This window comes from Hylaeus anthracinus, unplaced genomic scaffold (genome assembly GCF_026225885.1).
Source record: "Hylaeus anthracinus isolate JK02 unplaced genomic scaffold, UHH_iyHylAnth1.0_haploid 11997, whole genome shotgun sequence".
Lineage (NCBI taxonomy): Eukaryota > Metazoa > Arthropoda > Insecta > Hymenoptera > Colletidae > Hylaeus > Hylaeus anthracinus.
In genome coordinates this window covers 13,371,218-13,383,218 of record NW_026534344.1, presented here as the reverse complement: position 1 = coordinate 13,383,218, position 12,001 = coordinate 13,371,218, and the positions used below count along the sequence as shown (strand labels likewise).

Below are 12,001 nucleotides of genomic sequence, written 5' to 3'. Positions count from 1 at the left end.
TCGAACGTATTCGATCATTCTTGAGAAGAAAATATACGTTTTTATTTATGCTTTGCCTTCGTTGAAATTGAAAGGAACTTGTTTCGATTCGCTTGAAAATAAGTCTAAAAAATAGGTAGTTACGCCACGTCACCGAAGATAGGAAAAATTCTCGGGAAAATTTAGAACGAATTAGAGCGCCCAGATAAGTATATTTGCTGTATTAAATCATCGCGTCGAAACGGTAATAATTCATGATTATTTTTTATACATTTCCAGGCTACGACTGTTACGGATCGTTTAGTACGACGAGAAGGTATGACAAACACAGATACATTAACAGTGATTCGAGTTCCTAAGATTTCATACATCTCAATAAGCTCCGACAGAAATGACGTTTGGACAACAATCCAAAACGAGCAACCTGCGTTTTACAAATTGCACAGATGGTTCAAAATCGAATGCTCGTAGGAAACATTGTTTCGGTGATTCCATTGTCTTAGCCAATTTGCGACTTAACCGATAAGACCTGCTCCTTTGCCTCCAAAACCGACGATAACACGGAAAATTCATTTTCTGTTTTAGCGTCTTGGATCCCTTAAGCGAGGTGTTCAAGATCAGCTCGTCGATAGACTACGTGAACTGGATCAACAAGGAGAACTTTGAAGTTCCATCTTCCCTTCAAGAAGACAATGACGTAACCAAAAAGCACCCCACAGACCCCGCACTGCGTTTCGTCAACAGCATCGAGAAAAGAACGAAGAGAATAACGCGAACAATCCCTCTGGAGTGCGACCACTGCCATCGCAAATTCCTGAAGAAGAGCAACTTAGCCGAGCACCTGAAGAAGCACAGACACAAGTGCCCCGACTGCCCCAGGACTTTCAGGCTACGTCGATACCTGACCACCCACTTCGAGAAGATCCATCGACTCCAGGTGTACGACTGCAGCGTGTGCGACTACAAGAGCAACAACAAGGGCACCCTGAAGAACCACTACATAAGACTCCACACCAACAATTACAATTTCTCATGCGACGTGTGCGGAAAGCAGTTCAAGATCAAGAAGGCTCTGAACCATCACGTTAAACAAAACCACAGCGACGCGCCGCCGATCGTCTGCGACGTTTGCGGCCACTTCAGCAAGAATCTTCACGCCCTGAAGGCTCACATGAAGTACAGGCACTACAAGCCGGAGTTTATCTGCAGAATCTGCAGACGGGGTATGACCACGCAGGAGAACTTGGAGCAACACTTGACGTGGCACGAGACCAGAGAGAAGGTGCTATGTCCGACATGCGGGAAGAGGTTTCGAGGACGCGATCTCGACTCCCATATGCGGGTTCACACGGGGGTCAAGCCCTTCCCGTGCCCGGTCTGCGGCAAGTCGTTCAGAAGGCAGACTGCTCAGGAGCAACACGTTCTCATACACACGGGAAAGAGGCCGTACGTCTGCGACATATGTGGACAGGCGTTCGCGCAGAAGCCAGGATTGATTTGTCATAGGAAACGGCACCCTGGACCACTCCCGCCCCTACCTGTTGTGTCCATCAAGAACATCGTCACGGAGTTCACTAAGGAGTACACTATGAAGAATACGATGATTAAAATGGAGTGAACTAGAGGAGTTTATGGATCGGAGATAGGGGCGAACTCTGATGAGGGGCTATTTGGGAGACCGAAAAGTAATGTCATTTCTTTTACATTAAGTTCAAACGAATACATTCTTAACAAGTTTCTATTTTTTATGAATTATGTAATCCCACTCGTCATCAACGGCCTTTTGTCATATAGCGTGCAAATTTTCAATGGCAGGACGATAAAAATCAATGATGAGTGATGAACGAGTATTGACATTCGCAAAAATGACATTACTTTATAGTCCACCTAATATTTGGGATATGATCACGCGCTGTGGTAGTTTTGACGAAACTGGTCAGGGTTGTAGAACAGACAAAAATAAGAGACATTTGTTCTTTTTTTAGCTGTTGTAATCTGAAGTAAAGTTGCCTTTTGACGGGTATTGTAACTCAGGTCGGAGGATTAAAACTACCCCCTAAAGTTTTAGTCGTCTGATGATATGTTGAAGACTACTGGAAGACTACTTTTTTATACAAGTACTATACGTAAACGTGACTTCGTTGACAATTCAAGCAACAAAGAGTTCTCCAGAAGGGACTCTAGGATTTTATTTTTTTAATCAAAAGCAGATGACATGCAACATACTCGATTCACTTATTCTAAATTAATGTACACATGATTACAATTAAATGTGAATGATGGCGTCGTTTATCCACTGCACTGATAAAAAACAAAATTTTAATTTTAATTGGTAGGAGACCATACCAATAACGCATACGCAAATTTTTTTAGTACTTTAAGATTTTCAATGATACCCCTGTACTTTTCTTTTTATTGTTAACGCCGCAATTTTTACCATTTTAAATGTTGTTTGTACCTTTTACTGTATCACGAACTTTTCAATAAAATTATACATCATAAGAATTGTGATTAAAAATAACGTGTACCTAATTGGATTTCATAAATTATGAAAAATAACGAACGATGAGCTAAAATCCAATCCAAACAGTCGATACAAGTATTCGATAATACTGCTACCGTATTTCTCTCAATAATTACGTAATTCTTCATAGTTCGCCAATATTAACAATTCCATCACTCCCGATAGTCAGAGCTTCTCTGTTCGTTACGAATGAATTTATAAATGACCGTGAACTATCCGTCTACTATAAATAATTCAAGTGAGTAGTCTCTGTATTTAATCGCATTTATCGTGCCACGTGTGTCGTATTTTAACGGGAACGAATCTGCTTTAATCTGTTTTAGTTTCCCGCCGACGGATCCCCTGAACGATCCTCTGAAAGACACGAACAGCCTGGACGAGTTCTGTCATATCAAAATAGAGAACTCTTACTCCCTAACGGAGTACCCAACGTCGCCAGGAAAGCCACGCAAAACCCTCGCGAACGAGAGGAATAATTCAAGTCCACTTAAAAAAAATCTAATTCACGTTGGAAAAAGCAACGCTCAATGGATGCTGAATCTCAGTCACAGAGGCATTCCACCAAAAGTACCTCCGATCGAATCCGTTTTTCGCCTGGAATGCGACCACTGCGGCAGGAAGTTCTTTCGAAAGGGTCACCTGAGATCGCACATGAAGAAACACAAGCATGGCTGCAACAGGTGCGAAGAGACGTTCCTACTGAAGAAAGAGTTGAGGCAACACGTGGAAGAAAAGCACGGCTCGGTGATCTATCCGTGCACCATTTGCGAGTACAAGAGCAACAACAAGTGGACCTTGAGGGACCACATTGTTCGCAGGCACAGCACCAGCTACGATCACGCTTGTCCCATCTGCAACAGGAAGTTCAAGATCAAGAACGACATGAAACAGCACGCCAAACAGGTGCACAACAATGGGCCACCTCTCACGTGCCACATATGCGGCCAGGCCAGCAAGAGTCGTCCAGCTCTGAAGGCGCACATGAGATACAGACATTATATTCCTGATTTCGAGTGTCACATATGCAAACGACGACTGACCTCTCAGAGCAGGCTGGAACAACACCTGCTCTGGCACCAGACCAGGGAGAAAGTGATCTGCTCCACCTGTGGGAAGACTTTCGGCCACAAGAGGGACCTGGACATCCACGCGAGGATCCACGAGGGCATCAGGCCCTACGTTTGTCCCGTTTGCGGGAAAGCGTTCTCGAGGAGGACTGCTCAGGAACAGCATACGCTGATACACACGGGCCTCAGGCCGTACATCTGTGATATATGCGGACAGGCGTTCACTCAGAAGCCAGGACTCATCTGTCATAGGAAACGACATCCTGGCCCACTGCCGCCGTTACCTGTGATCTCTGTTAGGAGGCTCATCACTGAGTTCACTCGAGATTTGAACACCACTGCCACGAATATGGACGAAGTTGAGGATAAAAATGCTGATGATGTGGAAGAAAGGAGGGTCGAGGAAGTCGATGAAAAGAAGGTGGAAGTGAAGTGAAGGTTGTGCGAGGTGGAACTTCTTTGTTGGTTTAACGCGTTGACTGCATTGCTAAATTCTGCGGATGGCAGAAGTAGGTTGTTACAATGGACTATGAAGACTATTTTTTATGTTTTATATTATTTGTAACGTGATTACTCACGTTAGTATCGAAGGGAAAGTCTGGGTTGAGTCCAGGTTTGGATTGAGGGTAATAAAAAGTAGCATTTATTATTTTAATGCTGTGCATGATTGAAGAAGTAAGACATTTACGTAAACAACAGAATTTCTTTTTAATGATATGACTATTGTACGAATTAGGATTTTTAATAAATAATGAAAAGAATTGGGAGCTTTAGAAATTTGTTGTCTTTATGGTAGTCAGCGGGTTAAAAAATGGCTCTGTGAGATTTCATAAATGTTGTGGGTTTAGACTCGTTATTATTTGTTGAACACTTTGTTGAGATTCGCGGTTCTGATACATATCTCTTGAATTTATTTACGAAATTTCTACGTGTGAACTTCAAAGGTTCAAGAAAATAATTTTACATACTTCGTTTGTAAACAAGGAGTCGAATTCGAGTACTACGCGGAAAGTACCTACATTATTTTTTATCAATTGGTACAAATACGGACGATAACTTGAGAGAGTATAATGAAATAATGATTAAATGTATAGACGAATTGTGATTATATCCTGCAGAATGAATAATTCTTTTAGGTAAAATATTAGCATAGTGTTAAATACAATCGCAACATCTATATATGTATTAAAAAACTTTCTGGAATGAGAGACAGAGGTATATTAATTACGTTTATTTTTGTTCTTGTTTTTGTTCCCACTATTTGCGTAAAGTTGTAAAATATTGATGTTAAGAATTCAAGATTTACATTGTAAATAAGATGAATGCATTTATTAAACTGGTAGGTGATACGTAAATTGTTCTTTTATTTCATTTAGTTTAAACAATCTATCGATTGAGAATACATTGTCCAAAATGATGATTAATGGAAATAACACGTCAACAAACGTGGGTAGATATAAATTCAAAATAACATCAAGTTCAAATCATAAGAAAACCCCTCAGTTACATAACACTACAATTTATAGAGTTCAGTGACAAAATGGGCTTGCGGCATTATAGTTTGCGAGCATGAAATTGGCAATGAGGTATAGCGACAGTTGCCAAAAGCTTGTAAGAAAATAGTGCAGCTGTTCTGTTTATCTTAATGGTAATTCGTGAATTTTCGAAGTAGCGTTTTAAATCGAAGATAAATAACACTCTGGACGTTCATTCTGAGATTTCTAAGGACAATTTATCAAGTTAGGAAAGTATACAACAGTTTTGAATCCATCAAAAACCCAAAAATACTTCTTAACAGTGAAAATGAAAATCATCGTTACCTGGCAGTTATCCATTTTCAATTAAATATTAATAAACATAGCTGGACAGAGTAAGTCTAGCCTATTCTGAACTTTGAGAAGGAGAAAAATCGTTCCATTCGAAAAGTACTTCCAACGAATTAAGTGCTACATTTACAGAGTTTACAATCGCTAATAGAAGAAGGATTATTTTCCACCATGAAAACGTTGTACTACAATCTCGTTTCCTCGCGATTCCACGCATACTTCATGAACGCCCCTGTTTCAGATCACGAAGAGGAGCCCCGCGAGCGGTCCACGAATGCGTGAAGTGTGGAGCCTGCTTCTGTCACACGAGGAAGCTGGTGGAGCACCTGAAGAACCTACACGGGATCGACAAAGCCTTCAGCTGCGACGAATGCGGCAAAACATTCAGGAGTCCCATGAACATAGCCCGCCACAAGTTGATCCACACAGGTTTGAAGCGGTTCGCCTGCGATCTCTGCGATTACAGGTCCAATCAGAAGTCGAATCTCGAGAGCCACCGTAGACGACACACGAAGGATTACTCTTTCAGATGCCAGGAGTGCCAAAAAGGCTTCTTCCTAAAGACGGAGTACCTGGAGCACGTGAACGTCCATACGAGGAAGCAGTTGTTCCGATGCGACCACTGCGGCAAGACTTATCCTTACAAGAAGAATCTAACCGCTCACTTGAAACGTCAACACGCGGATGTTCTGCCCCCAGAGCCCACAAAGAACGACGCAAGGCGCAAGCACGTCTGCAAGGTCTGTCTGGAAGGCTTCGTGCAGAAGCTGACGTTGGAAAGGCACTTGAAGAAGCAGCACGGATTGCGCGACAAGGCGAAACATTTGTGCGACCTATGTGGAGCAGTGTTGTCCTCGAAGAGGAGGCTGATGGTGCATAGACGTGCTCACGTGAACGAGAAAGTCGCCAAGTGCGATCTCTGCGACAAAGAGTTCGCCAGCAGAGAGAACCTGACCATTCATCGACGTGTACACACCGGCGAAAAGCCACACGTCTGTTCGCAATGTGGCAGAGGATTCGCGCAAAGGACGTCTTTGATCCTGCATCTCAGATACCACTCAGGGGAGAGACCGTACCAATGCACCGATTGTGGAAAGGGATTCATATCTGGCAGCTTCCTCAAGAAGCATCGCAAGATACACGAGAAATCGCAGCTCGAAACTTGATCGTCGTTAGAAGAAGGCGGTAAACGATACATAGTTTGAACTTACGATTTGTGTTAAGAAATTGTTTTAATAAAAATGTTGAACTACACTGAGGCTTCTATTTTATTAACGAACGTCTCCAGGTTGCGATTTAGAGTCGTAATATGGGGTTGTTTAGAGTAATTCCGGACAACTTTTTATAACTGTAATTAAATTTTGTAAAAGTGATGTGAAAATTGTTAGGTTCGTTTTGAAAGGAAATAAGTTAACTATACTTATACAGGGTGAGGAAGGTAAACTGTTACAGAGCGATAATGCCTAAACTATCGTAGCTACACACACACTTCACAAAAGTTACACTTCGCGGCTTTACACTTCCACTCACTCACTTTTTATTTCCAAAGGTTTTGTTACAAGTTCGCAGCCATTAGCTCGCTATTACTCGCGACGAAGAATTGTTCGTCGCGAGTAATACCGATTACCAGGTCTCACTATGTGGAGGTTGCTGCGACTGAAGACCCGGAGATGGCTTGGTGGCCTTGGTACAGCCTCAGGTCATATAACCTATATATGATATTTATATATATTTATTATATATAACCTATAGGTTATATAACATATAACATCAACCAATGGTCATATAAAATAGAGCCCCTCGAACCTTTTAACTTTTTGCTGTAAGATTTTTTTGTATCCACGATAATTCAGACATCATCGGTCTGTAATAGTTTAGCTATCTCGCTCAGTATACTTGTTAGTATTGTAGATAACACATATATTTCTGGTGACGCTTGAGAATATTTTTAAATAAATTTGATCTTACTTGTTTTACTTTTCCTAAGGTTACACCCTAATCATTAGTCAAGAGAATAATATTATAAATATTTTTCTAATATAAATATAATATATTTATATTTTATATATATTTCTTTCCATTTTCTCTGATTGGAATTACTCTACTTCACCCCACACACATTTACAAAAGCATCGAAAGTCTCATCTTCTCTCTTTTTCTTTTAACAGGAAATTCTGAATATTAATACGATTTTATGATTTTTCAAAGCATACATGATGCTTTATGTAAATGTGTATTGTTGTCAATGAAGGATCCCTAATTCTAGCCACTGGATCGATGATCATGACGAGCTTACCAGCTGCGAAGATTTCAGAATCAAAAGCGAGGACGTTCTTCTCGATCCAGCACAGAAGTGAGTTTAACAACACGTTTTACCAATAAAAAAAGTTTCGATAAAAACTTTTACTTCATTGTAAATCGGTTTATTGCACGTACAAATATGAAGAACACGAATTGCTTCAATAAATAATAGTATCGACGTTTCACTGTGTCATAAATTATAACTCATAAGTAGATACATTCTGTTTGTCTTTAGCATACATTTTCCATGTGTGAATGCCTAATAGTTACATAAATCAAGTTCAGTCATAAATCATTGCGATAAATGGGAACATTACATTTCCCCGAGTCCTCGATAAATATATAAACGTCTATCATTTTAATAATCCATCGAAGAACATCGGTCGTTCGAAGTCCGTGTCGATTGTTTAAAACTTTCCAGATTCGAGAGCAACGAGAAAGCCTGCGATCTCTGCCAAGAAAAGTTTCACTTCGTGACCAGATTGGTGGCGCATTTGAGGATCGTTCACGGTATTCACAGGCCATTCAAATGCGTCACCTGTGGGAAATCGTATCCGCAGCAATTTATGCTGAACGCTCACGTGAAAAAGTCCCACACGCCGAAGACGATACCCTGCGTCCAGTGCAGCTTCATGGGGGTGAACGCCATCGACGTAGAGAGACACGTGAAGAGACACCATCGTGAAGTGAAGTTCACCTGCGAAATTTGCAGCGAGAGCTTCGTGGACAAGGACTCCCTAATGACGCACACGACTATGCACAACTTTATGCAGTATCAACAGTGCAACGCGTGTGGCAGCATATTCAACGATGTTTATAGGTACGGTATTAGTGTTTTATCAACAGTTTCATTGTTCTCTTAATTCTTCCACAAACATTCTCTCATTGGATATCTTTGGGGTAACATACATTCGACATTAGTCTCTTGGCAAGTGTGTATACATTTTTTATTGGACTTGATTTTTATTTTACTTGTAACGAGGGTGGTGTAAAATATTTTATATGTTTTAAATTACAATATTATTCCTTTCCTTTTTGTCTACATTCAAAGTTATTTATAATTTGTATATTAAATCGTACAACCAAATTATGACAAGAGACGTGGACGCGGGAATAATGGATCGAAAACAGAGCCTCTCAAAATGGACCCCAAGGTTCATAATGTCGTTAACTGCAGACAAAGGCGACTGTGACCAACTCATGTTCTGGGTGGTGGAAATATGACGAGGTCGTTAAGGTACTAGAGGGTGAAGATGGTAGCTTGAGTGCCTGGAATCAAGAGGCCAGGGACGATACTCTTCTTAGATTCCAGTGCTGTCATGTGCCAACCCTTCTAATTACCCTTTTTCTTTCCAGTACAATTTTTTATCGGTTTGCACTAATATGGTTCCACCACAAAAATTCTTTGACCTTCTACTGAAAGAGCATTAGAACCATTATATATTCAACAATTTCTTTCTGTATGAACATTACCTCTCTTCACTTACAAATTCAACACGCAAGGGATATTCAATCCTCGGATCGTCATCAGTTCAATTCTGAATCTTTGATAGTTTATTTAAGTGTCAACAATGCCGATCATTCTGTTGCCAAATGGAATACATTAAGAACCTGAACGCACCCACGTAAGGGTGGCTTGCATATTTCTACGGCCCTGCAATGAGTGGGACGAAATACACTTGCCGGCTCGTATAGTCGAGATTGTCCCCTGACTACTCGAATAACCTCGAGTACCTCTCTATATAGATCCCCAGGGTGCGAGTTATGCAGAGTGGCCTGCATTTGCAGATATCTAGATTGCGAACTTCAGATCCATTTTTAACACGTTCACTGTCTCTTCCAACCCACATCTCAGTCGGAACAATTCTCTCTCAGAAGTTCGAAAGACGTATATAGGTCAGGTGAACAGTGACACGAGACCTTTTGGCTTGCTAGAATATGTGAATGGCATTCTTAACTCGTAAGAACAATGAAAGTATCAAGCGCTTGGAAGTCCGCTTTAAGTGGTATTCCAGATTTTTTTCCAGCGTAAACTATTAACAAAATCAAAAATAAATTTGTGAAAGCAAATGTAAATCTTGCTAAAACCTAAATGTTGCAAACTTCAAGGGCTTGTATTTTTCAAACAATTACAAAGCACGTGAAGTGATGACTTAACTAACTAAACTCCCCCTGATTTGGCATGGATTCTAGCACATGTAATTCAATATCATCGAAATCCCTAACGTCGAGACACTAACGAATCTAACTTCACTCGAGGTCTTTCGTTCCCCCGTGCAATACAAGCAACATCCTTCCACTTCTCCCCTAGAATTCGTCGAAAGCGTGTAGAAACTCGGCAATGTCCTTTACCATGATGTTGATACAGTTTAAAGGAGCACAATCAACTGTACCACTACGACCCGTCGTTGTTGGTGCAAGAGAAGCTCGAGGAGGGGGACCAGCAGGCTTTGGCGCATAAATGCGACGTCTGCGGTAAAGTGTACAAGTACAAGTCCGTGCTGAAGCAGCACAAAGTGAAGGCTCACGGGGACACACCGAGCTACGAGAGACGCAGGTACTTGTGCGCCCTTTGCGGCAAGGAACTGAAGACCGCGAAGGGCCTGGAGATCCATAATCGTTCGCACACGGGCGAAAAACCGTACACGTGCGAGGTATGCGGCAAGTGTTTCGCCTGCGAGACCTTGCTAAGGACCCACAACGTCACCCACACCGGAGAACGGAAGTACTCGTGCGATCAGTGCGGCAAGGCGTTCACCCAGAGATCGACCCTGGTGGTTCACAAACGCTACCACTCGGGCGAACGACCGTACGTTTGCCAGCGTTGCGGGAAAGGCTTTGTGACCAGGACTGTTTTGAACACTCACATGAAATCCTGTCGCTGAGGAGCGAGTCTGGAAGTGGAAAGAACTGATGAGCAAACTTCTTCTGGTTACATTTTATTGCAATTTCTTTTTTTAATTTATTGAGTATTATCCCAAGGTTGTCAAGGTAAGAACGTGTAAATGAATGTAAGACTTCTACAGGTGCAATTCATCACGCAGAAGCAGTAACACCTTGCAAGACAGGTAACTGATACTCTTCAGGCGCTGGTTTATCTTATCATCCATCGTACGATCTTGCTGACTGCATGCAAATAGTTCCATTGATATATTGGACACTTAGTATCCTACTTTTTGCGAGAACAGATGAACTAGGGCACGAAAGCATTTAGAACACATAAATAAAGTCATACTTCGTGGTTAATAGCGATATAAGTGATGATCCTTGCACATGCGAAATCAGGACAACCCTTGGAGATAAAGTTATAAACCCGAGGTGAATTACCCGTTGAAGCGTCGGAATCGATCGCTTTAAAGACGACAGCTTTCGTTGAGTTCTATTCAGGGGTTTATTTCTTTCAACGTAGTGTACGAATATTTCTTTCGTGTAAAGTAGGATCAGCGAGACTAAAAATCATACCAGTGCTAAGAAAATCATTTTCGAAACTCCTTTGCACTGGATCGAGCCATAAACATCGAAACTGTGCTATTACTCTATACATATAAGAATCATTTCTTAATAGCCAACGTATCGTTATTTTTATTGTATCTCAAGGTGGACAAAATTTATAAGCAAAATAACCAAACAATAAATAACTGAGATTAAATTTCCATCTGTCCATTCTGACTTATTTCACCCTGGAAATTCTTATTTTTATTTCACGGCTATCGAACAAACTGTTGTCTACTTTTTATTGGTTATTCGAAGCTTCTGTTTGGATAAAAATTTTGTCCATCTCTGATGTTTGTAAACAATGTTTTTCGTACTGTTTTTTTTACCAATTCTTCCTCGCTATGGGATCAATAAGGTTTCGAGCTGACAGAATTTTACTCTCGCGATGTGCTGCGATTACAAAACCGTCCTCGATACTAGTATTTGCGTATGACAGACCATTGTAAATTTAGTTACACGCGAAAAGATACTTTTCTACTACTTCGTGAACATAGAAAATAATTTTTAGAGTTTCACAAAACGTAATATTATCGAAGGACTATTTCTCCTTCGTCGATGAACGAACAAATCAATATTTTTTATTTTTCACGTGAATTATTTCTATAAACGTAGAAAGTAATTTTCGATCTTCTATATGATGCAATTTTATAGTGATATCCGAATGAATTGTCCAACGTGCAAAGTCATTCGTCGAACGAAAGATCTAATGTATCGTAAATCAACGAACAATGCCACAGTCATTTCCAGGAAATGAGTACAAACATCCTGATTAGATATTATAAAATAAAAAATTTAATTGAAACAAAGTT

The 12,001-nt window shown here is 40.7% G+C and overlaps 4 protein-coding genes across 5 annotated transcripts; all 4 read left to right on the top strand.

Moving 5' to 3' along the window:
• The first annotated feature begins 76 nt into the window (after positions 1-76).
• LOC128889222 (replication initiator 1-like) lies at positions 77-2,300 on the top strand. Its single transcript, XM_054146673.1, has 2 exons — positions 77-295; positions 565-2,300. The coding sequence occupies exons 1-2, from the start codon at positions 234-236 to the stop codon at positions 1,595-1,597; spliced, it is 1,095 nt and encodes a 364-aa protein (XP_054002648.1). The 5' UTR covers positions 77-233; the 3' UTR covers positions 1,598-2,300.
• A 144-nt stretch (positions 2,301-2,444) lies between these two features.
• On the top strand, positions 2,445-4,006 carry LOC128889228 (zinc finger protein 37-like). Its single transcript, XM_054146679.1, has 2 exons — positions 2,445-2,741; positions 2,827-4,006. The coding sequence occupies exon 2, from the start codon at positions 3,035-3,037 to the stop codon at positions 4,004-4,006; it is 972 nt and encodes a 323-aa protein (XP_054002654.1). The 5' UTR covers positions 2,445-2,741; positions 2,827-3,034.
• On the top strand, positions 3,937-7,380 carry LOC128889230 (zinc finger protein 239-like). 2 transcript variants are annotated; one of them, XM_054146682.1, is made up of 3 exons: positions 3,937-4,079; positions 5,638-5,825; positions 5,926-7,380. In XM_054146682.1, the coding sequence occupies exons 1-3, from the start codon at positions 4,071-4,073 to the stop codon at positions 6,560-6,562; spliced, it is 834 nt and encodes a 277-aa protein (XP_054002657.1). In that variant the 5' UTR covers positions 3,937-4,070; the 3' UTR covers positions 6,563-7,380. The 2 variants fall into 2 exon arrangements, with proteins under 2 accessions (XP_054002657.1, XP_054002658.1); XM_054146683.1 differs by lacking the exon at positions 3,937-4,079 and adding an exon at positions 5,179-5,218.
• Positions 7,381-7,771: 391 nt separating this feature from the next.
• LOC128889233 (gastrula zinc finger protein XlCGF67.1-like) lies at positions 7,772-10,617 on the top strand. The gene is made up of 2 exons (XM_054146686.1): positions 7,772-8,517; positions 10,066-10,617. Exons 1-2 carry the CDS (start codon positions 8,264-8,266, stop codon positions 10,580-10,582), a joined length of 771 nt encoding a protein of 256 aa, XP_054002661.1. The 5' UTR covers positions 7,772-8,263; the 3' UTR covers positions 10,583-10,617.
• Positions 10,618-12,001: the final 1,384 nt, after the last annotated feature.